The following is a 27,498-nucleotide window of genomic DNA, read 5'->3' as shown; positions in this document are numbered from 1 at the left end:
AGTTAAACAGTTTGCAGAGAATATTGTTACTGGTTGTTAGTTTGCCTTTTAAATTAAGTTAGAGCAAACTTAAGGCTTCCCGAGATTGGATTCATGTATTTTGATGTTACTGGGATCTTTGCCAAGTTTAATTAAAACAACAATTTTGTCCTTATGCTTTGTTTATACTCACAGTTTGGACACAACCGTTCATCATCTGGAGAAACCACTCTTACCTTTTGAATCTTAATAACTCGAGATCGATTAATCTTTTATATATATCGGTTCAATACAAAGGATATTAAGTTTTATTTTAGGATTTAAATTTTTGGAACTCAGTTCATTTTAGTAAAAGTATGCGCTAGCTACTAATACGATGACCTTCTTGCTATTTCACCCCGTAGAGCTCTGGCGAACACTTTGAAACAAAAATCAAAATAAAGGAAAGTAGGAATATTAGATCAAAAGCATTTATTTAACACACAAATTAGACTACCTGTACAAATAAGAGTTCATATACATAGTTATATAACAAGGTGAGTTTTACACTGGACCAATTAGTACCTAAGTTATTGCAAAACGTGTCAATCAAACGTGAAGAAATATCCACCGGTTTTCAAAAATAAAACTCGCAAAAGCTGCGATGATGTATATAATACCTATCCTTATCTAAATGATATGATTTTTATTATTGTGTGCTTGTGCCAATCGATTATGTTCAAACTATATTCTCAAAAATCTATATGCTTAAATTATTAGTAATATGAATTAATCAGTATGATCATGGTCATAAAATTTCAATCATGAGAATTATTTTTCGCTCTTTAGTAGGCAAGTAAAATTTATTAAATATTAGACTTGTTGTTTCGTTGTTTTCTTTATTAGTTTTCTGAGTTCTTTCCGTGTTATTAATACCTGTTGTTATAGAACAACGAGTTGTTCTAATTAAAATAGTGTTTAGAAGGAAAATCTTAGAAGTTTAATGACAAATGTCAGTGCCACTAGAAACGATGTAAAAACTTGAATTTCACAGAACAAACAATACAAATAGATGCTAAAGTTATTGTTGCAATAATATCATTAATCAAAACCTATGATGCTGGATATTAAACTACATAATAGTAAAAAAATGACTTCAAGACTTAAAAATGCAGATAATATAAAAGATAACTCCAATATTTTCTTATCTAATCACGATGAACGATAGCACCGTTCAAAAGCAACTACAAGAGAAATAAGGAAAAATGAGAGACTTTATCAATCGAAAAGAACTAAATAGATTTAGCTATGTAGCAGGTGAGCGTGTGAGAACAAGAAACATGTGGGACGAAGCCCCTAATACAATGGATAAATAATTTAAACAAACTTAAAAATTGGATAAGGACCGTGCAGGACAAATGTTTGTAAAACCAGTAAAATCACGCTTACGTTAAGGATTGAGGGAAGACGACAATATAGTTAATTCAGTGTTATTTCATTGAGTTCGTTAATTTCGCTGTTTTTGCTGTCAATTGTGCTGTCAATACATATTGTTGTGTTTGTTTTAAATATGTGTGTCATAATTTTATATGTAAATGTCTTATGTTTATGTCTTGTTCGGTATGAGAAATAAATGTTTCTCAGCATGTTTAGCTTGCCGTGTTAGCATTCCAGCATTTTTTTTATTGTATAACCTTTGTTTAGACCAGGGATCCTCACTAGGATTTCTTCGAGAGCCTAATAGTTTGAATGAAATTTTCCTCAGGGCCGCAAGTACAAGTGGTGGTATGAAATAACTTTAAAAATATATGACTATAACATAAGTTTATTAAATTACGTAAAAACAATTGCATGTAAAAAGTAGGAAAATGTCTTTTACTTGACTCCAGAAATGTCAAGTCCTAAATTTGTTAATTCTTTGAAGTTGACGGGCAAAATCTTTCACAGCTCTCTAGAATGACATCTATGTTAACAGGTTGGGAAGAAACTGAAATTCTTAAAATGTTTTTAATGCTCTCACTAGTTAGCCTAGATCTTTACTTATTTTTAATGTTCTTCAGCTTACTGAATGTAGATTCACAGACATACGTAGATGAAAAATACAGAAAATTTTCTGAGCACAGTCAATTAATTTAGAAAATTTGTCATTTTCAACTGCTTCCCAAAACTTATAGTGAGCTTTTTCCTTCTGTTTTTCTTCAAAAATACTTTTGAGCTCTGTATCATGCTGAAGATCAATTAACTCATTTGTTAAATCCCTAGCTTCGTATCCAAAAATAGAAAGATGAGCTACATTTGCTGTTGTTATTGCCCATGGATTTTCCACCAAGCGAAATGGTTCTTGGAACTTCCTGAAGTCACTAAACTTCACAGACATTTCATCCTTTAGGTCTGCTAACAGCTTCAGTAGGTCAGAAATCTCTTGACTTTCATCTGGATTTTCATTAAACAGTGCTTTAACGGAAGGAAAGCTGGAATAATCTTCATTTGACAATTCTTTAATATACATATTCAGCTTCTGCTCCAGTAAAAACACAATACTCATCATTTTCGTTACAATGTTATTATAGTCTCCTTGAAATTTGGTCAATGTTTCATTCATAATGCTCATTGTATCAGAAAATTCTTTATTCTTTGTAGCCAAAAACAGAGTAATCTCATGTCGAATGCTGAAGAAACGTTCCAAAACTTTACCCTTACTCAGTCATCTCACTTCTGTGTGGTAAAGAATGTCCCCATATTGCGACATAAGTTCTTTCAAAAATTATTGAAACTTTCTGTGGTTTAGTTCATTTGATCTTATGACATTCACAATCTTTACAACTGTTTTCAGAACACAGCTGAAATTTTCACCAAATTTAGCAGCTAAGCTTTCTTGATGAATGATACAATGGAAACTCAATAAATTATCATTTCCCATGTCTTTTTTCAACAGCTAAACAAACCCTATATTTCGCCCCAACATTGATGGGCAACCATCAGAACACACAGAAAAAACCTTTTTCAAAGCAATGCTTTGTTCGTTAAAAAAAAATTACGGTAAATGGTAAATGTTTTTAGGGTCCGTTTATTTTTTTGGGCATGCGTATTTACGAGGTCCACAAGGTTTTGAAACATCTTTACTGGCCGGTCAGTGCCGCTGTGGTGGGGGTAAAGATGACTAATGCGAAATGCGGTACAATGCATGGCGCCGCTCTACAGTACTGTAATCTGATTAAATATATAAATAGAAACATTATTATATTAGAACTCGCAAATTTCGTTTTACTTCCTAGCAGTCTGAGGGCCGCAAAAAATCGCTCCGAGGGCCGCATGCCGCCCACGGGCGCGTAGTGAGTATGGCTGGTTTAGACCATCAATGACCTAGGAAACATTATAGTTGGACATTTTTATTGATGTTTTTTTATCTTTTTCTGATATAAATGTCTTGTGTTTTTCTCTTGAAATGTGTCTTATTTTTTATACATTGTAAAGGCTGCAGCTCGTTTATTTTTACTTACTGACACTCAAAATTTTGGTAAAATTTGGTTAATCAGTTTTCCCAGTTTTTTTTTGATCCCTCTCATTTTAGTTTTATATTATAAAGTTTATTTATTAAGTGTTTGATAATTTGTAACAGTCTGTTATTTTCTATTAAAATAGAAAAACGAATACAATAATGGTTGAAATTCAATACATATTTAAAATAAATTAAATCATTTAATAGTTGTATTACTTTTAAATGAAATTTAAAACATCATATGATATTTGATTACATATTTACATGATTTACTAATGCGACCGAATATAGTCTGAACGTCGATTCTGAAGCATCGTGGATATTTGTTGACGTTTCTATAAATACAAAAGAAATATGAACGTACAAAAGCCCGATCTTACCAATATTTTTTAACTATCTACAATCCTAAACACAAATCCCCGAATTGTGCCTTTTTGGCGGACAATATACATCTATCTACCGGTAATAGGACTTGGAGGTTGTGATTCTGTAATTGGTTTTTAAAAGAGTTTGGTTAAGAGAGTAGTTTTAGCATAAAAGGTATAACTTCATATTTGGAAAGTGTTTGTCTCTACGTATAATAAATATTAACATTTTTTTTGTCAGAGTCAGTTCATCAGATATAAATACAAAATTGATCACTATTTACATCATATCTATTCATATCGAATTCAAAATAGAACCACCTTACGTAGTAATATGACAGTAGGATTAATAAAAATAGGTGTACCCACAGTATTTTATAATTAATTATAATTATAATCATAATTACAATTAATTTTATACCAATTTCTTAAATGCTTTCGTTGTTTATTGTCGATATTTTTATAAAAAAAGAAAAGAAATGTACAGTAAGATAGGTAGAACTGCCTTGCAAACCAATTCAACTGATAAAAGTAAAAACCGTTATCAAAGCCAGGACATTTTAATAAATATGATATAAAATATTGTCCTGTATTAATAAATATGATATATAATATGCACTGAATATAATAAACCACTAGCTTTAATATTTGTCGACTATGAAAAGGCATTCGACACCGTAAATCAACAAAAAATGTTGGAAGCCTTGACAGAATGCCGAATTGACTATCGGTATATAAATATAATTAAACACATATAACAAAACGCAACAGCCAGTGTTAGAGTGGGTGATCGTCAAACCCAGAAATTCCCGATACAACGTGGAGTACGCCAGGGGGACACCATATCGCCGAAACTGTTCACTACGCTTTTGGAATATATATGTAAAAGGGCAAAACTGACCGACAAGGGCATAAACATAAATGGAGAAAAGCTTAGCCATCTAAGGTTTGCAGATGATATTGTACTAATAGCTGAAAGGATAGATGAGGCCAAAGAACTTTTAAATCAGCACTACCTTTCCTCGCTAGAAGGGTGATTGGAAATAAATATATCTAAAACCCAAATGATGACAAATCTTGTAGTCAACGAAGATATATGCGTAGGAACAAGATCCATAGACCAGGTAATGGCCTATAAATACCTAGGTCATGAGATTCGCATAGGAAAAGATAACCAAACCGTTGAGCTTCTCCGTCGTATAAGACTGACTTGGGCAGCCTTCGGCAAGCTGAACCATATTTTCAAATCGTCTGATATACCAATATGCCTTAAAAGAAAAACGTTTAATCAGTGTGTTTTGCCAGTGTTAACTTACGGTGCGGAAACGTTGACCATGACAAGGAGAACAATTCAAAAGATCCGTGTGTGTCAAAGGGCGATGGAGCGTGCTATGTTAGGCGTTTCACTACGAGACAAGATCCCAAATCGCCAGCTACGACAAAGAACAGGAGTGGCTGATGCAGTAGAGAGAGTAGCAATACTGAAATGGAACTGGGCAGGTCACGTGGCTCGAATGACAGATAATAGATGGACAAAACGGATACTGCAAGGGAGACCAAGAGATGATGCCTACCGAAGCAGAGGTCGTCCACCAACACGTTGGACTGACGATCTAAAACGTTGTCATAGGAATTGGATGCAAGAGGCACAAGATCGAAATAGATGGAAAATTATGAGGGAGATCTATGTCTAGCAGTGGATAAGCGAAGATTGAATGATGATGATATATAATATAATAATATTTTAATATCAAAATTTTTGATTTCCGAAATTTTACCTTATTTTCCAATTCAGCAATTTCCTAAGTAAAAACTGATTGGCCCAAAATTCAAGAACTGCCATTTTAAACCTTTGCCCATCTATTCAAAGATGAGTGCCTTAAATAATATATTAAATTACCATATTTTTCCTGTAGCGATTTAAATGAAAAAACTGCCATTGTTGATCCCTTTTTGGTAATAACTATCATTTGAGTGATGGATTCGACCGTTATATGTTGGAAATTTATTTTATATAACAATAAAACTAAAAACTTTCATTGGTTTCTATCTTCAGCTGCTTTGAGAGCTTCGCAGAATAAGTTTTGTGGAATTTTAACTTGGTTGGACCATCTAGTTGGTGATCGTCGTCTTAATCTTCTCCCCGGGACGTTTCCCGAAACAATTAATCTCTACAAACTATCGTCACCTCTGCGAACCACGTGACCGGTTGTCTGGGATATCTGGAATAGGACATGAAAAAAAATTGATGCATATATGGGGATCAAAAATACATTATGCTCTATGAATGGGGTGGTGAAGCAAGTATAGAATGCTGTTTGCTATTAGCATCACTCAGCCTCTTCATTCCAACTAAGTTTTCCGACTCTCACTTCCTAGTGGTTCTCCCAGAAAACCTGAGGAATCTCGTGAAAGATGGTGGTAACAAAACCCGGTGGTTCACAGAAAAATACTGATATGTTTTGTACATACCTACTTATGGACAGTGATCTATTTAATGACTTTTTAAAAACTATTTAAATTTGATGAAGAATTTTTTTGAACGATTGCATCCCTCTCTTGTGGTGGTATTTCTTTTAAGTTTGACGTAAGTTCAAAACACTTTTACATTTAGTTATTATATTGTAGCATAGCTGTGAAGATGGCTTTGTAAACCAAAAGCTCTCAGTTAAGAAGAAAATGCTTTACACACTTTTAGAATACTTCTATTTTGAATTCATTCATGTAATACAAATTGAGTAGAACTAAAATTAATTGACTGTTTTAAATATTAAATACATAAAGAAGAATTAAGCAAAAACATATTTTTTCATTTGCTCTTTCCAGATATTTCAGCTATCCTTTTCGAAATTCAATGACATTTTCAAAAAAGGTGGCTTTTAATGCTTCAAGAGAGTAAGTAGTTGCAGAAAAGCGTGATTATAAAGGCTTTTCGAAGGCGTTTGACACGGCTATAAAATATCGTTAATGTAGTTATGATTTGTTTAAATATTTCGGTTATTAAAATTATGGCTTTAACGATGTATAAATAACAAGTGTTTAAAATTACAGAACCATACCCTTGCTTTTTTAGAAGATACGGTAACAAACGTTTCGGCCTTAAAAGAATTTCTGAATTGGATACAAGTGTAAGGCACGGTATAGTAGAGTAGCAAACTGTGCTTTTGTAAGTGAAAAACTATATTTAGCTAAATAAATATTACAAATATTAATAAACATTTGGATAATCTTTCTTGTTTTAAAATTTACTAGCACTTAGAAAAATAGATTGTAATCAATGTTTGACTAGTGCTGTTGATTTTAGATAATAATATAATTCTACTTTTTAAAAAAACTTGTTTTCTTCGGCTTTAACTTGTATTTAGCCTATATAGAATTTTAGGAATAATCTTATCTTCTCGAGAGAAAAATTAAAATTGATATTATTACACCATTAACATCTTTTATATTTTGTGCTTAATTTCATTTTTTATGTTTTAAAATTATTTTAATTTACCAGTCATAAGCACCTATTTTTACCAATTTAGTCTAATTTTTTTAAATCTTTTTTATATGTTTACCTCAACTAATTAGATCAATCATATAATATAGAATGAAATCAATGTTTTTTGATATGTAAGCGAAACCACCCTCCATTTTTCTCTAGCCATTCCCAAAGTTCTTTGTAAATTTCTAGAACACGTGCCCATTTCACTAATTTTCAAGCCTCTATGTTTTCTTTCACCATGTATCCTCTATCATCTAACATATATTATGTTTAAGTCTTATTCATAAATGTTGCAAGCAAACTTTTAGTATCAGAAAATGAGTATTTGGATATATTGTTAATGGCAGTTTGGTATTGCTGTATTAATTGCTTGTTTTTTGATATGCGTTTTGGATTATGGTCGTCTGGTTGTTATTGCTAATTTTTGATAATTTTTATGGCCCTTAAAAGCCCATTTTGCACATCTCTTTTTGATCAACTAATGCATCTGTAGGGGAAACATTTTTGGAAATTTTTTCTCTTACTTTCAGTTTGTAATTTATTATTTTTTTAGTTATTTGATTTTTATCCATTCTTTAATATGTTATTTCCATTTTGTTTGGGAATATTTTATTTGCTTATTGATTAAATAGACATTGACTTATTGTTTTACGTCTTGTTTTTTTTTTGGTTTTTAAATTTTGTTATGTATTTTAGTTCGCTAGCTTGGATTCTAGAGTTACGCCTTCACATCACGACACATACTTGACATCCATGTACCAGAGATGATGTAACCATTGTTTTTTAAAAACGTAACGATTATCTTATAAAAGAAATATGGACACAGAAATGACTCCCCAATGATTGGCATATTAGAATACTTTAACCACAGAGGAATTACGCTTCTAAATGAGGCGTACAAAATATTTTCCACAGTACTATGTCACCATATGGCACCATATGCAGAACGGATAGTAAGAAAATACCAGGCTGGTTTCAGAGGTAGAAAATCGACAATTCATCAGATTCCAACCCTGAAAGAAATTTTGGACAAAACACTTGAATATGGCATTGATACTTATCGCATATTTATAGACTACAAAGAAGCCTACGACTCTCAGAGGGCCTGTGAATAGAAGAGAAATGTTCAAAGCAATGAAAGGGCTAGGAATACCAAATCAGTTAGTAAATTTAAGAAAACTAACTCTTAGAAAGGTTTTGGATAATGACAAATGTGAGCATTGTGGAGAGAAAAATGATTTAGATCATATGTGTTTTGGTTGTTCTAAAAACACAGTCTACTTATCCAAACTTGATAATGATTTGTTAAAATAAAAAATAGCAGCTCCTTGGAACATACTATATATATTTATTATCACTTGGCTCTGTAGATATTTACAACTCTTTAATTAAATTTTTAAAAGACAGCAAATTATCATTATAATTCTCTAAAAATTATTTACTTAATCTTGTTACCTTTATTTTAAACCATTTGTATAACTTCCTTCTCTCCGTGACCTAGTGTTGTTGTGTCTTATATAAATCAATGCCTTGATAGGTGCCTAGGTGAGAAGAGTGTGTCCCTGTTCTCCTAATATCGATGTAATCGTTTATTTTGATTTGATAGGGCATTTAGGTAAATTATAATAATGCATACTGTCTTATTCCTTTTGTATCTGACGTGTGATGACGATAAGTCTACGCAAAAAAAAAACTTATGGAAAAGATGAATGTAGAGTACGAATTCAGGGGAAACTGTCTTAACCTTAAAAAAACGGGCTGCGCCAGGGAGACCTTATCTTAATGCTTATGCATTATTAATCTTTCTCTGGAAAAAGTATAACGTATGTCACAAATCTCAACCAATGGTTTAATATATCATAAACCAGTGCAATTCCTTGAATATACTAATGATATCAATATTGTTGGAAGAAGAAAAGTTTGTTGTTGAAACGCTGTAAGAGAGGCATATGTAGCATTAAAAGAATCAGGTACAAAAATGGTTTTAATACTAAAACAACCACAAATGCTACGACCACTTTTATAGAAAACGATGTCATCGAAGTAGTGAATGAATTTGTATACCTGGGAGACCTCCTTAACACTAAAAATAATACTACCACAAATAGATCTCTACAGAACAATAATACGCCCAGTCCTAACATATGGTTCAGAGCCTGAACTCTAACAAAAAGTAATAAAAACATGTTAGTATGTTTCTAAAGAAAAGTACTAAGGCAAATCTATGGAGCAGTGGAGAAGACGATATAACTTCGAACTTTGTAGAATATATCAGGAACCAGATATCGTAAAACATATCAAAATAGAACGTCTTAGGTGGATAGGGCGTGTAATGTTGATGGAACAAAATGACCCAGCTAGCACAACGCAGCTTGATAGACCCATTAGTCAGAGAAGAGGAAGACCCAGAAGAATGTTACTTATTAACATCGATGAAGACATGAGAAATATGGTAATACGTGTTTGGCACAAGAAGGGGATGAATAGGGACGACTGGAGAGAAATTCTCGAGGAGGTTAGGACCAACACAGGGTTGTAAAGCCAAAATGATGATGATGATGACGCCACAAGAAGATTATCTTCTAAAGCCTCATTATTCTACTGTTTCTTGTCTTATTCTGCAGCGTTTCATAATGTATTTTGCATATATCTAAACTAAAACCTGCCAATTTTGTGACCTATTCATCTATTTTGTTGAACACTTGTGCAAACTCTAGGTAATTAAAGTTATTAACTTATCAGTATTTTAGGAGACGATTGTTACAATTTTTGTTTTAAAGAATTATTTACCTTTAAAAAAACAAAACTTTTGTTTGTTTTGGAAACATCGATAATGATAGAAAAAACCATAAACCTTATATATTACTAATACTTTTGAACGAAAAATTGAGAAGCCTATAGAGACCCATCCGCGACAATGGTATGTGTGATAAGGTTCATCCACGTATTATATTAATATTACAAAGAACCCTCTATAGAAAATTATGCAAAAATTTAAATATTGCGCTGGGCAGATCACCTTATAAGAATAAATAATGATAGAACACCGAGTAGAACGCTTAGTGAAACTATGGTGAGACGTCTGCTAGTAGGAAGACCAAGGAAAGACAAAGTGAGAGCCGATGCTAGCGAGATATTAAGGGTGGATAATTAAAGCTCAGACGCTTTAAACGAAAAATACTTAGACAAATTTTCGGACCTCACCATGACATTACCACAAACCATTATAAGATTAGAACCAATATCGAATTAAAAGCACTCTACAATGACGCCGATATTGCCCAAGAAATTAAATCACAGAGACTAAGATGCATAGACTACATAACGAGAGACTTGTAAAACCGGTATAGAAGGAGATTCCCACAGGCAAAAGACCACTCGGATGGACCACTAGGTTGATCAAAGACCGAACAAATTGGAAAAAAGTTCTACAGTCAGCCAAGACCCACCCAGGGTTGTAGCGCTGCGTAATGATGATGAATTAAAGGAGAGCAACAAAGTAAAAGAATTCGTGAAGGCGGATACTGGGGACGGTAAGTGTCCTCACTAATATTGCTAATAAACTGAGAATCTCATAGAGAAAAAAATGAAAAAAAATGGAAATTTCAATATTGGGAATTAAACTTACAGATCGCGATAAAAATAAAGAGATTCTTGGAAGAACAGGAATAAAACACATCATAAAAACATGTCAACGCTAAAATGGATGGAGATTTGCAGGACATGTAGCATGGATCAACGACGGTAGATACACTAGGATATCTAGAATGCAGTTTCCGTGAAGTACAAAGGACGAACTACAGAGCATAGATTATAACTGGATCCAACTTGCGCAAAATATAATTTCATGGAGACCTATGAGGGAGGCTTATGTCCAGCAGTGGACACGAGAAGCTGAATAACGATGCTGATGATGATAAAATAGAGTTAATTAATTAATTTTTTTATTAACCTGATATCTCTAAAGTTTTTACAGTTGTTGCAGTCCTCTTTTTAACCAATTTTGTAATTTTTTTGTGTGTTTGTGACCTTTTATTTGATCTGATCCTGTCACTTATTTATTCTTTAATTTTATAACTGCTGTCATAAAGTCTAACATTGTGATATTTCACATAAGTTTTGTATTTCTTTCTTTCTTTCTTTGTTGGTACTTTTTCACACAAATACTAAGAATTATACCACTGATTCCCTTAATGGTGTACTCGTTAATGCTTTGTAAATGAATGCTTTCTCGGTTCTCTACCTCTGTTTTACTCTTTTGAAAGATTACGGTTTGCATTAAAATTTTTTTGCAATGGAAAAGAGTCACGACAGCAAGAAAATCATACAATAACTTATAAAGAAGAATAATCCCTCTCACTTTAAAATTGGATTTTCCAAAAAAAAAATAAACCTTCAAATATTTTTGTCATTATTAAGTATTTTTGATAATTTTCTTAAAGGGACAACGAGATTTGATTCAATTATCCTTGCAAGAAATAACCTGCTAACACAAATTTAAAAAATCTCATGACTGTGCGTGTTTTACCTACAGAAGAAATTTGACAGATTTTAGTGCCACAATATGACGTCATTGTATGCCTGATCTAAAAATATGTAAGTAAATATTTTGTATAAATAATTTTTGTAAAAATTTGAATTGAACATATACTTCAAGTGCGTTTTTCATCACTCTATGAAATAATTTTATTTTTTGCAGTTTTACTAAAGTTATAAATAATTTGAGTACAATTGCTTAACATCAGCTAAATTATCTAATTTTCCTTATAGATTCACTATTTCCTAACAGATAATAATTACAAATATATATTATATAAATATTTATATTATGGATATAAAATATTTATTTTTGACGGTATTCTTTAAGATGCCGGTATTGCTACTCTACTATCAGTTGTTACTGCCGCATCTGAGAAAGAATATTTTTTTTTTCGGTAAATCAGCCTTATGTTTTTTGTTCACACAATTAGCACACAAATGTCAGTGAAGATAGGAAAAGTTCCAGACAGTAGAATTCACACTTCATCTAAAAATCTAGGCCCCTCTTTAGAAGTCGCAACTCGGGCGCCGTTTTGGTCTCAATTGCGCTAAATATTGACTTTTTTATTGATTAATTGACTCGTTCATGCTTCGCACTCGCTCACGTTGTGGCCAATTTCCGAATGGGTGATCAGTTGAAGGTGGAGATCGGTGTTGATGACTAGGTCGGCTACGCAGCCGATGATGCTGGTGGTGTACTTCGTGAGCGTTTGGAGAGCGGTCTGGGGCATACCTCCTATGTATAGGCCTTCTTCTTTCGGGTTGAATATTCTTCTCTTCGATAGATCTACTGATTGACGCGTGATTGCTGGTCCGTTGTCAACTATCAGCAGACCGGCAGATCCACTTCTGTAATTACAATGTATTAAAAACAATTTTTAAATTTAAAGAAGAAATAACAATGATAACATTACACTTTTTCATGTGCTAAGTATTTATTCCCGTAAATAATATGAAAACACATATAGTATCGATATATTTAGGTAATTAGTGGTACCGTGGGTCATATACGACACCACAGACATTTTTTAATTTATACTAAGAAATTAAAAACATACGTATTTTTTACATTTTTTATTGTGCAAAGTTATATAAAAGACTCTAAAGAAGTAGAAAAGAACATGTTTATAACAAGAAAAAATATTTTTTTGGTACTAGTTGGACAGCTGACGCATAGGTCTCTACCTTTTCTGTTGGCAGATCGAGGGCAAACTTGACATATTTTGTGGGTTGGAGGTTGAGTTTCTTGATTTCTGAGTACTGGCTGATCCTCTTGACCAAGAACATCCAAAATCATGGAGCGCAAAATCAGGACAAAGTTGGTATTTCTAATCTCTTTTTTAGTTGCGAAGTCACCAACTGTAGTGCTAAGTGTCTAAGAAAATCGTTCCTGTGACTAATTTTAAAGTTTGGATCTGATTTGGTTCTATTTGAGCTATAAATAACATAAGCATTATTACCTGCACTATCAAGCATGCCATAAAAAACTCTAAGAGGCCACCGACGAGTTTTTCTAGACACGGATTTAGAATGACACAACTGATCATAAGTGTCTACTCCTCCTTTTGTAGAGTAAATAAAACAATCTCGGGCTTGCTAGTGTCTTCATCAATTACCACCATAAGTATGAAATGTTGGCAGCAGCATAACAATTTTTTTTGGTTTTGGAGAAAATGATACTAACGTCTTATTATCGTCAAAAGCAAAGTCAGAACAATTTTTTTCTTTTTAAGAAATTCTGGCGAAATGTCAGACTTGCTTTTTCTTAAGATTCCAACCATTGTCAACTTTTTTTGTAAAATGTTTTCTGTAAAATCTGAGGACAAAAACCAATCATCCATGGTGATATTTCTATTGGTGCCATATCATATTGGGTGAGCAAGTTTCTGATGCATCTCGTCTTTCTTTTACCACATATGGTATTGCAGAATACATATAGAAAGTCTTACAGTCGCACAACACAACGATTTTAATTCCATATTTGTCTGGTGTATTTGGAATATAAACTTTAAAAGGACATGTGCCCCGAAAACTAAGCAACTGCTCGTCAATTGTCACATATGTGCCAGGAGTGTCATTAGCTTCACAATTTTCAATAAATTCAGTCCAAAGAAATTTTATAGGTACAAATTTATCATCACGTTTCCTTTTCTCTCTAGTTGATTTGTCATCAAAACGAAGACAATAAAAAATTCAAAGCATTTTTGTGACATTGTTGCTCTGAAAATTGATATTCCAAATTGTTGTGACCATAAATCCGAGGTACTCAGGTATCTATTTTTTAGAATACCACTCATATATAAAAGACCGAATAATGCCAAAATCTCTTCTTTGCTTATAACAGTTGTAAAACTTGGAGTTTGACTAAATTTAGAAGATTATTCAGAGATTTCTTGGTTTGTGTATTGAGTAATATAGCTTATCAGTGAGTCGCTGAAAAATAGTTTCCAAGCCAGAATCTCTTCTGGTGTATTTAAAGCGTGAGTCTATGGACCTGGTAGACGAAGCACTATGTTTTTTTGATCTGTGCGAGTATTATTTGAGAAAAACGGATTTTTATACCACTTAAATCCATTTTTTACCATATACTACTTTTCTTTTTTGATCGCTATCCTTACTCAAACATTTAGATTCTGTATAATTTAAAGGGACATCTTCATCACTCTCACCAGCCTCATAAGCACGCACAATTTCTTCTAACTCAACCTCAGTCAACGCTTTGCTTGTTGAAGCGCATTTGCTTATCGATTTTTAACTTTATTGCCCTTCGATCTGCTTCGGTTATTTAACTTTTTCGTATATTTCTAGGTTCATATTTGCGATTTTCGAATTGTATTTTCCAGAATTAAAAAAATCTAATTACGAATGAACAAATTTTCTCACTTTACCTCGACCCATTGTACAATTCACAAACGGTAGAAAGCTTTACAATACTACAAAATAAATTTGACATTATCTGACAATATTATCATATAATTATTTATCTATGCAATATTATTGTTTTGATGTCATTTTTCCATAACTACCTCTGGATTTAACGTGCATAGCCAGGGTTTAGTGAATTTTTTTTGTTGAAAATAAAGAAAAAACCATCAGGGTAATGTTTTTAATAAATATTAATAAAAATTCCATATTAATTAATATGGGAACTTATAAAAACATGCAGAGTATAATTTGTTTATGGTAATCGAGTTAAACTGCAAATTCCAAAGGTGGACCAACTGATATGGGAAGGGGCTCGTAATTCTCATGTCATGTAAATGTCAGTATTGATAGATTGACATAACGACATTGCTGTAAGTATTTGCAGACAACGATACAATTAAAATTAAATTAAATTAAATTAAATTAAAATAAAATATTGTAAAAAATAATCAAAAAGAATAAATTAGAGCAAAAAATAAAATAAAATAAAATAAATTAAAATAAAATAAAAAATAAAACAAAATAGAACAAAATAAAACAAAATAAAATTAAAATAAAATAATATAAACTAAAATAAGATAAAAAATAAAATAAATTAAAATAAAATGAAATAAAATAGTAGAAAATAGAATAAAATAGAATCAAGTGGAGTAAAACAGAGTAAAATAAAATAAAATAAAATATAATAAAATTAAATCTTTAATTTGACGAATATTAACAGACCCGCAGTATGCTTATTTAATTTTTTGGTCTGTGATTTGATCTGTCGTTTATTTTATTTTAGTTATTTATTAAGATATGGTTTTTTTATGTAGCTTAAGATATCTTTAAAAAAAAATATGACGCAACATTAATATTTGACAGCAAATAAATGTTATTTATTTCCTTTGTAACTTTATGAAAGAGCACAATAGTTCCAGTGGGGAAAGGACAGAAAAAAATTACTAATTTTATTATTATTGGTTAGGATCAGATCGCAGTAGCCTTAGCGTTGGTTTTCTCTGAAATATCTGCAACTTTATTGCAGATATTGCAGAATTGCAAATTTTGCTTTGAGATTACCATTAAACATACAAAATAGTGAAACACCAGATTGCAACATCGCCAAAAATAAAGCAGTGGCGAAGATTTTACAGGTATGCAAATTTGGGATGTACATTAATGCACAAGAAGTCATTACAGCGACTAGACAAAACTTTGGAAGTTATTCGTGACAATCAAAAACATATTTGGTGAAGCCTAATTCTATTGCCAGACTCTTCTTTTTTATTAATTATTCCACACTTAACTGCTGAGGACGAACTAAACGCATTTTTAACATCATATAATTTGTAGCAGCATGTAAAGACGCTCCAATTGACAAATAACGTGAGTGTTTTTGCAACAAGATCAAAGTATAATTGTGTTTTCGAAGCAGTTGGTAGATATTGGAAATGAAAGTCGCTATTGACACCACGCCCGGAATAATTTCATTACCCGGAGATTTTTGTTACTTAACAGACTCGAAAGAGGAGCTCATTGAACGTTAACACATTATTTAATTTAAAGGCAATATCAAGTTCGGCGGGTTAACTGGTATTTATATAGGACCTATACAGGATCCTTTTCTATGTGACCTAACTGCTGATAATCGTAATTCTGCCCTTGATAAGACGAAAGTAAATAGCAAGGAGTAATTAGTTTATACATTAAAAATTGCGAGTAGAACATATTGTTTATCATTTGAAAGGAGTTGGGAGAGCATCATGGCTAACATGTGCAGGGTCGCATCTCCGAAACAGTTCTATATTCTACCGAAATCACAAAAATTAGATTAGGCATAAAAATATTATCAATATTAAACTTACCTAACGGCTTTTACCCTGTGCCACAACTTATCGTTGACCGTCGTAGAATTATGAACTACCTTAATCTCCTCTCCTCGTTCCTTAATACTAAATCGCAATACGAGAGCTCCATTCTCTAATCCAAGAGAAAGAAAACTGTCGGTTCCTAAAGCATACAAAAGCAGTCCGGACTTGGAGGAAATCTTAAATCGGACATTCACCACAAACGGATCTGTAGAGATAGCGTCCATCGTTGTTATGTCGTTTAAATGGATGTAGCTGTTAGTGCCGTGGAAAAACGGCGGGCCTCTTGAACACAGATGGTCTCTGTAACCTGGCTTGCACCTAAAATGAGAAAAAATAATATAAGTAACTATCTATAAGAAATTATTTCACCGTCAGTAGTTAAGCAGTAAATTAAGTGATTTTGGGAGATATTAAAATAAAGATGTGGATGTATTTAAGGATTTTAAAGATCTCATGGGTGAATTGCGTTGCAAAAGATGACGTATTGGGAAAATTAAACAAAGAAAATGAAGATAATAATAATAAAAAACCTGCAATACCTCTGTCAATATGTTAAATACTGCTTATAATCTTAGGCAAAGTAGAGAGCAGAAGGATTATGCGAAGAAGAAAATATTAAGTCTAAAAAGTTATTTGAATAGTATGATTGCAGCTAAAACGACTTTTTAGAGCAGTTTCTTCCAAAGTTAAGAGTGGCCAACCTCCTTAATGGAAATAACACATGAAGAAGAATAATTTTTTAGAACAATATTTATATCGTTATGAATGAGTATAGGATTATGAATGTCAATGGAGCATTAAAAATTATGTTATACAATTCAAATTACTTACTTGCAAGAAAAATACTCCATTTCTGGTACACACTCGCCATCCTCACCGCAAGGTCTAGCAACGCAAGGATGCGGACAGTTATCAACGTTAGCTCCACCTAGCGCCTCCGCCAGGATCGTGACTGGTTTCCCGTTAATCTCTACCTGTTGTATACAACCGACGAATGAAGTTTTTGCGTTGATGTGCGGCGAAACAATGCCGAAGTTCGGTACTCCACCTAGATAAAGATTCTGAGGTAAGGAAAGCTGCGTGAAAGCGCCGGGGCTCAGTACTTCCATTGGGAGTTGGTTGTCTACTGAGAGGATAGCCAGGCGTCCGGTGCGAGATATTCTTAGCTATAAATGATAAAAATGATATTCAGGAGAACGTAAAGAACAACATTTATATAAAGATAAAAGAAGTAATACTTTTTATAACGACTTTATTTGTTCGTGGTTTTTTTCTTAATAATGGAAGAGATACAAATTGCACTTGATGACATGATTATTCCTGAAATATGAAAGTTCTGGTATCATGAAAATGCATATTGCATGTATCGAATTTAAAAATGCCTTCGATCAAGTCGATGGACACAAACTATTTGAATTTATGGAAAAAAGAGGATATCCAATACACGTCTTGTTTAGTAGTTGCAATAAAAATGCTGTGTTTTGCGATAGTACGACATTATTTTTCTATGAACAAAATGAATACGGTCGTAGGTTTTCTTTAAGATCACATGTGACAAACTGACCTACCTAAGCACAAGAGCACACCTAACCGCAAGTAAAAGTCATTTTGGCGGCGTTTTAGAGATACTGGGAATCCAGTATATCTTCAATTATAGCATCCAAGTTGGTAATCGACTTATAGTGGGTACATAAAGTAACTACAGCTCGAGATACTGTAATAAATCGTCTCAAAGTTAATTGTTGTAGTCAAAAACCACTCACATGCCCATCTCCTGCTAGGTAATCTTGCATAATAATAAAGGGGTGAACTAACTTATTTACCGACAAATTGAGATTTGGATTTTCTCTTACAAAACACCTAAAAAAGTGAAGAATAGAAAACCAGCAGGTAAAGGCGGAATACCAAACGAATTATTGAAATGTTGTGGGGCAGCAATGAGAGAATAATTAACAGTATTAATTAACAAAATTATAAAACACAATAAAATACCAGAAGAATGGAGAACTAACAAACCAATTCTACTATTCAAAAAAGGAGATAAAAACAGCCAGAAAACTACAAAGGTGTAATTTTGTTAAATATTACCCTAAAACTTAACTAAAAATTCTCTAACAAGAACTTATGAATTAAAAAAAAGTTTAACAGATAAACAACAGGGTTTTCGTACTGTAAACCAATAAATAAAGAACCAATCAGATGTAAAATAGAATGGATTTTATGGTAAACTATAAATGCCGCACGTCAATATTGGGTTTTACTCCAGTTAATGAAAGAATATTATGCAAAATACGTCTAAGGGGAAAATTTCATAATATTACAATTATTAATATCCATGCCCCAACAGAAGCAGCAGATGAACTAGTAACTGATCAATTCTATGACCAACTACAAGTAGAATGTGAAAACGCACAGAAGAGAGATGCAGTTATAGTCCTGGGTGATATGAACGCGAAGCTGGGAAAAGAGCCAATATATGCAGAATCCTTTGGTAAGCATAGTTTACATGATATTACCAGCAACAACGGTATAAGAGTGGCACAGTTGGCAATGGCAAACAAACTAAGAGTTGTTAGTACGTGTTTCCCTCATAAAAATATTCATAAAGGAACCTGGATGATACCTGGTACTAATAAATTTAATCAAATTGATCACATATTAATATCTAAGCGGTGGGCAACCTCCGTAACAGATGTTAGAACTTATAGAGGCGCAAATTGTGATCCGGACCGGATTCCTGGTTATATCGAAGATAAAACAAAGAATATTAATGGTAAGAAAAAAGAAAGGCGCCAAACAAAGAAAATGGAATACATATATGTTTAAAAATCCTAAAAAGAAGAATAAGTACCAGCAGAAAATAAAAGTAATATTAAATGAAAAAAGAGAACAAAACAACATTGAAGAAGAATGGAATACCATCCAAACGACAATTACAAATATGGCAAAGGAAACATTAGGTGAAACCTAATGTTTCCTTTGGTTTGACCAAGATTGCCAACAAGTAATAAATAGCAAAAATATAGCTAGACAGAAATGTCTACAAAGGGATTCCCGATCGAATAGAAGGACATCTGAAGAACTCAGAAAAGATACAAAGAAAATATGCAGAAGGAAAAAGAGAGAAATGTTGAATAGAAAAATACAACAAATTACAGATTATAATAACAGAAGAGAGACTAGAAAATTTTACAAGGAAACCAAGCAATGCACCCAAGGATACATGACAAGATCAAAAGTTTGCAAGGACAAAAATGAGGCAATTATCAGCGAGAAAGAGGAAATAATGAAAAAGTGGAAGGAGCATTTTCAAGAGCTGTTAAACCCAGAAAAAGAACAAAACGAAGATGAATAGATAATTCACCACACAGCAGAACAACATGAGAATCTGAAGGTAGACAACCATACCTACAAATATGCCTTCATTTATGCCTAGGCTCAATAATAAATGACAACAACAACATCAGTATACAAGCACGGATTCTTAGCGGTAATATGTGCTTTTATGCATACAAAGACTTAATGAAAAGTAAGTTACTGAATCGTGAGTCTAAGCTGAGAATCTACAAAACAGTAATTGGACCAGTGGTAACATATGGATGTGAAACGTGGACCCTTTCAACCACTGATGAAAATCAACTGAAAATATTTGAGCGCAAAATACTAAGAAAGATATTTGGACCAACCCAATGCAGCGATGATTCGTGGAGAATTAACATGAACCACAATCTGGATGAACTAATGCAGAGCGCAGATATTATCAGATTTGTAAAGTCATAAAGACTAAACTGGCTGGGTCACCTAGAAAGAATGCCAGATAATCGAGCTGTAAAAGTAGTTTAGAGATGGAAGCCCCAAGGAAACAGAACAAGAGGAAGGCCCCGTAAAAGATGGATAGACGACGTAGAGAGGGATCTTAAAACCATGAACATCAGGCAGTGGCGAAGGAAACTATCTGACAGGGCAGAATGAAAGAACATTGTTAAGCAGACCAAGACTCACAAAGGGTTGTAGCGCCATTAGAAGAAGAAGAAAACTACCCTAAAACTTAACTAAAAAGTCTCTAACAAGAACTTATGAATTAAAAAAAAGTTTAGCAGATAAACAACAGAGTTTTCGTACTGTAAACCAATAAATAAAGAACCAATCAGATGTAAAATAGAAATCGATGGCATCAGTATTGAGCAAGTTAGCAAGTTCATATTAACTCTAAGATGAACAAAGGAATTTATAATGGTGTCAAACCAATAATGGCATATGTATTAGAAACATGAGCCGACATAGCCACAACACTAAGACGCAAAGACACAAAAACAACAGAGATGAGAGTACTCGGAGGAATTACAGGAAATGCGCTGAGATATCGAAAAAGAAGTAAAGCTATTAGAAGAAAATGTAGCGTATAGTGTATAAATAAATGGTCACTAAACAGAAAAAGGGAGAAGAAACGGAATAAGCATATTAGCAGAATGGGGCAGACCCGTGTGGTTAAAATAGTAAGAGATACATCACGACTTGGTAGTAGTATCGGACGACCGCGTAAATAATGAAGTGACAACCTTCCATAGAGATATCGACCGCCAATAAACAAGCAGAATTGCTTATAAAGAGAAATTAGAAGAAAAATAGATTTAACTAAGAAGTGAAACAAAACCAAAATATTGTAGACTGCATTTGAAAGAGCACAGCATGGGATAGCTGAACTTACATATACTCCTAATTTTTTATGTAAAAATGTATGTTCATAATTAAAAAAAAATAACGAAGAAGTTATATATTTTAAGGACGTGGGGCATTGTTTTGTTTCAATAATGATGCGTTTCCATAATTTACGAACATAAGGGAAAGTAGCCTAATTTCGGATACCATTTACAATTAGTGTCATATTTTTCACCTAATAACACATTTTAAACTTTTATCTACTCAAGAGTACTTGCAGAGTAATATAGAAACTAATTTTATTATCATAGACAATTTATTGAAAATCTTTTTTACAAAAAATATTGTTCAATAAAATTAGTGCTTTTGTATGTCAAAAATTTTAGGGCTCCTAATTTCGGATACCCTATCCGAAATTAAGACACCATTTTGTTCATCATAAGAATAGTTACACATCTTGACAAAAGTCGCAAATATAGGTTTTCTTCTTATCAGCATTGGCGCACATCTCATGACACCACTTGAAGCACTTTATACACCTTATCCACTTCTCACCGTGTGTATCTTCGGAATATAAACTGTCACAAAACATACATTCTGTGTCTCCATCTTCATCGTCTACATCCATATCAGAATCATCATCCAAAATAAGGTCATCACCAGGATGTGAAGTGTCACTACTACTCGATTCAATTTTTTTCTTTTGCTTTTTTTGGCGTGGAGTTTTTTTTCTGTTGACTTGATTTAATTCGTTGCTTATTTTTGGTTTCTTTTCTTTCAAAGACTTTTTTCTTTCTTGTTCGGCTACACTTCGTTCAAGTTCATCTTTATAAGGTGTACTAGTTATTATCCAACTAGAACCTTTTCGAGGATTTTTTTGTTTGTTTGTTTGTGAGGTATAACTGCAAGAAGGCAGTGGACTAATATCCTCAGCTCTTATCATAGTTGCCGTAGTTTCAGTTGCATTTCCATTGGATGATTTATTTGTTAAGTTATGTTTTGGAGGTGTTTTTTCGATAATGCTTTGTGGTTCTGGTCTTGACTGACCTCTTGTTGGTAATACTTCCCCATGATTTTGATTTATGGGTGGTGGTGTTCTTTCTCTTTGTCTCTCCATTATAAAATCGTGATCAGAAAAGTTATTTTTATTAAAAGGATATATTCCAGATTTGCGAAAACCATTCGCGGAAATTTCTGCAGTAGCACTTTTCAAATATGCCGGGCACATAAGCTTACAAATTTGATACGAGTTTATGGTGCGTCCAGGATTTTGCCTTAACCACATCTCAATTTGTTGCGAATAATATGTTTTAAATGGTGACATAAAAGACAAATCTAGAGGTTGTAGTTTGTGTGAACTGTGCGGCGGGATACACAAAATTGTAACGAAATTTGCACGTCCTGCTTCTATCACATCTATATTTCTTGTGTGGCTGTAGTGACCATCAAGAATAAGCAGCACTGGGTCTTCACGGGATGGTTTCACGTGAGCTACGAAATGCTGTAGCCATTGGGAAAAAATGTGCTGCTGAATCCAACCTGATGGATGGCAAGCTGCAATAGAGCCAGGCGGCGATCCATCTAATAATTCCACTTTCATGTTCTTTCTTGGAAACACGAATAATGGAGGGACAAACCCACCAGCAGCATTCATACAAAATACAACAGTAACTAATGCGCCTCTTTCAGTCGCGGTAACAGATCCAACCTGTTTTTTTCCTTTTAATGTTATAACACGAGTATTCTTGGACTGAACCGTTGTTATGCCGCTTTCATCAACGTTATAAACTCTTGCGGGGTTGAAGTTAACTTTTTCCATTGACGTTTCTAAAAGATCATAGAATCTGCTGATATTTTCTAGGGTAAATCCCTTAATTCGGGCTTTCGAGATTCCTTGTGGTTTTCTAAGGGACAAAACTGCGTTTCGCCTCATAAATCCCCTTAACCATTTTTTACCGGCAGATTCGGCATGGGCAAATGGATGACGAAGACCATTTCGTAAAGCTATTTGATATGCAAGTCTCTTGATATCAGCGGTCCCAATTCCGTAAAATCGCCGGTCCATTTCTAGGCAATACGAGACTAAATCTGCTTCCATTTCTGCAGAAAGTACTGGTCTTCTTCCAATTTTAACAGCAACCAACTGCTCCGGAGTTTTATTTTCTTGCTTAACATAATCTTCCAGAGTTGATTACGGAACAGCAAATAACTTCGAGGCTTTAAGATACCCCATTTCCTTTCCTCTGACGGCACGGATAGCACGTATCATTCGGTCTGGATCCCATTGTTTATGTTTTTTACTTGTTTTTGGCATTTTCTTCTGAAAAGAAACAAAAGTTTTTATGCTAACATGATCATCAATTTAAGGTTCCTAATTTCGGATATCCGAAATTATGGGACTTGTACTATCCGAAATTAGGAATTTTTTATTTTTAAGGTTAGGGCTCTCTAATTTATATGTGATTAAAATCTGCTTTAAATTAGTAGCAAAATCAAATAAAACAGGTTTCTAGCTTACCCCTGCCAAAAGATCAAACTTCAAACAGGAATAAAAACACGAAAAAATAGGCTTTGAAATACGACCGAAAAAAAACTGCACAATAACGTTTGGTGGTTTCGGCACTGCCATCTAACGGGGAGCAGCTCTACTACCTAAACAATTTAAGATAATGTTCTCTGTGGTATTCAGCGTGACATACGTATAGGTTTCTGTTCGCAAATAAAGAAACTTTTTTAGATACACCGCTATCCGAAATTAAGACACTATCCGAAATTAGGCTACTTTCCTCTACTGGAAATTTATCTTACACACATTTATCTTACTTGGAAATTATTTGCTGTATATTTTGTCACTTCTAATTTAAATATTTCACAACGTTGTTTTCAACAACAACCGATACAAAAAATATTAGCTTGCCTATTATCACTTTTAAAATCGTTTATTAAAATTTTATCCTGTCTAGATCAGACAAAATATTATTTCGCATGCAAAACTAATAAAAAACGTTCGAGACTTCAAAGAGACCAGGAAAATTTTTATTACATTTGTTTGAACGTAGTCAGGAGGATGTTGTGATCAAAAGTTCCATTTTTAAATTAAAATTGGAAAATTAGACATAATTTTTAAACGACGCAAGGTAGAAAGAGAGTTATGAGAGGATATTTTTAAAATGATATAAAAGTAGTTGTTTTAGATTATACTTGAATGACGAATAAATAGTACGTTAAAATTAAATAGTAGAAAATTTGTAATAAACGTGTCTCATCTACTTGGTGTTATTGACATGTATAGAATTTACATCAGTTGTTATAATCAACAAATGGTCGAAATTAGTTTGAGTAAACCCATCTCTCTTACAAACTTTTGAAACTGTGTTTTCTAACAAGAAGGAGTTTTAAGATCGTTTGGCGTAGTATACATGGTGTTTCAAAAAAGGTAACCCCGTCTCTAGGGTAGGTAAAAAACTGAAAAATAATTGGGGTTTGCTTAGTAAAAAATTTTTGTAACGTCATCCGTTTTCAAGATACAGGGCGTACGATTTTGCCGAAACTACTGGCAACATTGTAATGAAATTTTATACGAATATGTTTTGGAAGCTGATACATCCCATGAATTTGTTTTTATATCTGATTCTCATAGAGGGCGCTAGTTACACGGATCGTACTAAGTATTAGTCAATATAACTTTTTAAAGAGTATAATAATTACTCAAAATTTCAAGTAAACTTAAACATCATTCAATTTTACACGAAAAAGGTACTCTTGGTAAAACTCGATACTGTGTACCGTTTTTGGAATATTTTGATTTGAAAATTATGAAGTAATAATTGATGCTGGTAGTAATGATAAAGTTCTAATAGGTATACCTCTATTTTCTCCAAGTATGCCATGGAAATCTGACATTTATTGATTGTTATGACGATAAATCAACAATAATTAGAGTTTTGAAACCTTGTTATTTGTAAAATCAAATCAAAATGTACTCAAATGTTGAATACACTGACATGTTATTAACCTTGGGCGAATGTTTAGGATGTTCCAGTGCAGCTGTGACACGTTATGCAGAAAAGTTTCCTAGAAGAAACTTACCAAGTAAAAAAACATTTAGAGTCGTTGAACGACGTTGTCGAGAAACTGGGAATGTGAGACCAAATAAAATAAATTCTGGTAGACCAAGAACAACAAGAACAATTAATAAAGAAAATAATATTTTAAATTTACTTGATCAAGATCCAACAGTTAGCGTAAGGAATATAGCAAGACAAACAAATACTTCTTCTTCAAGTACTTGGCGGAGACTGAAAGAACAGCAATTACATCCTTATCATTACAGACAAGTTCAAGAGCTCTTTCCAGATGATCTACTGGTTAGAGTGGATTTTTGTGAAACATTGCAACAAAGGACAGCCCACAATCCAAATTTTTTAAATGCATTCTTTTTATGGACGAGGCCACCTTTACGCGACAAGGTATGTTTAACTCCCATAATGCACACTACTGGTGTGATGAGAATCCACGAGTCAAAAGGGTATCACATTACCAACACTCATTTAAAGTTAATGTTTGGGCAGCAACTTTAGGTAACAAATTAATAGGGTATCATATTCTACCTGGAAATTTAAATGGTGATATGTATCTTGATTTTTTAAACAATTCCTTATTCGAGATATTAGAAGATTTAACGCTAAACGAGCGAAGATCTTTATTTTTTATGCACTATGGAACTCCACCACACTTTGATAGAAGGTGTCGTAATTGGTTGAGTAATCATTTTCCGAATCGATGGATTGGTAGAGGTGCAGAAGCTCCGATTCATTGGCCTCCTCGGTCATGCGATTTTAACTCTTTGGACTACGCAGTTTGGTCGTATATTAAGGAAAAAGTCTATGCTACAGAGGTAAATTCGCGCCAAGAATTGGAAGAAAGAATTCAACGTCAATTTAATGACATCATAGCTGATCCCCTACCGTTTAGAAGGTTAATGGAATGTTTAGAAAAAAGAATAGACTTGTGTATTCGCAAAAACGGAGGGCATTTTGAACACTTACTGTAACTGAATTTTATTTTATGCTCTTATTATTATGTCATTTATTTAATTTTCTTCTTGTGAGTTTTGTTTAATTACTAACTATTTTATACCAGCATCAATTATTACTTCATAATTTTCAAATCAAAATATTCCGAAAACGGTACACAGTATCGAGTTTTATCAAGAGTATCTTTTTCGTGTAGAATTGAATGATGTTTAAGTTTACTTGAAATTTTGATTAATAATTATACTCTTAAAAAAGTTATATTGACTAATACTTAGTACGATCCGTGTAACTAGCGCCCTCTATGAGAATTAGATATAAAAAAAAAATTCGTGGGATGTATCAGTTCCAAAACATACTCATTTAAAATTTCATTACAATGTTGCCAGTAGTTTCGGCAAAATCGTAGAAAATGCGTAAAATTTTTTTTTTTTCAACGCCCTGTATCTTGAAAATGGATGGCGTTACAAAAATTTTTTACTAAGCAAACCCAAATTATTTTTCAGTTTTTTACCTACCCCTGAGACGGGGTTACCTTTTTTTGAAACACCCTGTATAACAGGTTTATACGTCTGTAGATTTCTGGCTGTTTTATCTCCTCTTTTGAATAGTAGAATTAGTTCGCTCGTTCTCCATCCAGAAAAAAGGTGATTGTGGCAACTATACATCTTTATGAGATATGGTGATTACTACTAGGTTATATTTTTGACAGAACTCCATAAAACAATCTTCTGTTTTGTTGTGCGTTGTGTTGTGTGTTGTACAACCAAGTAGTATAGATCTACATTAAACTCAAATTTATTTATACTTGATTTATAGTTCTGAACCGTTTTCTTGTGGCGAGTTAGATATTTTCTTTTATGGGATTACGCGACGAACGATTGTTACGATAATTACATTTTTACCTACAAAAAATTTGACGTTTCGATGACAATTTTTTGTAGTTATAAATGTAATTATCGTAACAATAAATACTGGCGTAATTCCATATAAACACAATATGTATTTAACACAAAGTATACAACACCTTATTTTTAAGCAAACAGTTAATATCTACTGCTACAAAATCTACAAATTAAATAAATCGTTTCTTTCTGTTAGAATTCTTTTTAAGTTTTATCAGACACACTTTTTGCTTTGTATATATAGTCTGTGAATTCCAATAAATCTGCCCTTTTAC

At 33.0% G+C, this 27,498-nt stretch overlaps 1 protein-coding gene across 1 annotated transcript in view; it reads right to left on the bottom strand.

The window, feature by feature from the left end:
* Window positions 1–441: 441 nt before the first annotated feature.
* The window catches only part of LOC140444124 (pikachurin-like), a 379,011-nt gene continuing 351,954 nt past the window's right edge, over window positions 442–27,498 (bottom strand). Inside the window, exons 8-10 of the mRNA XM_072535797.1 lie at window positions 17,458–17,792; window positions 16,621–16,944; window positions 442–12,697 (exon numbers count right to left, since the gene is read on the bottom strand). Of these exons, the coding sequence (XP_072391898.1) occupies window positions 12,433–12,697; window positions 16,621–16,944; window positions 17,458–17,792 (924 nt within the window). The 3' untranslated portion in view covers window positions 442–12,432. The remainder of the gene's footprint in view (window positions 12,698–16,620; window positions 16,945–17,457; window positions 17,793–27,498) is intronic.

Source organism: Diabrotica undecimpunctata, chromosome 6 (genome assembly GCF_040954645.1).
Source record: "Diabrotica undecimpunctata isolate CICGRU chromosome 6, icDiaUnde3, whole genome shotgun sequence".
NCBI classification, from domain to species: Eukaryota; Metazoa; Arthropoda; class Insecta; order Coleoptera; family Chrysomelidae; genus Diabrotica; species Diabrotica undecimpunctata.
The sequence above is the reverse complement of the archived record's forward strand: the minus strand, read 5'-3'. Positions and strand labels throughout refer to the sequence as shown.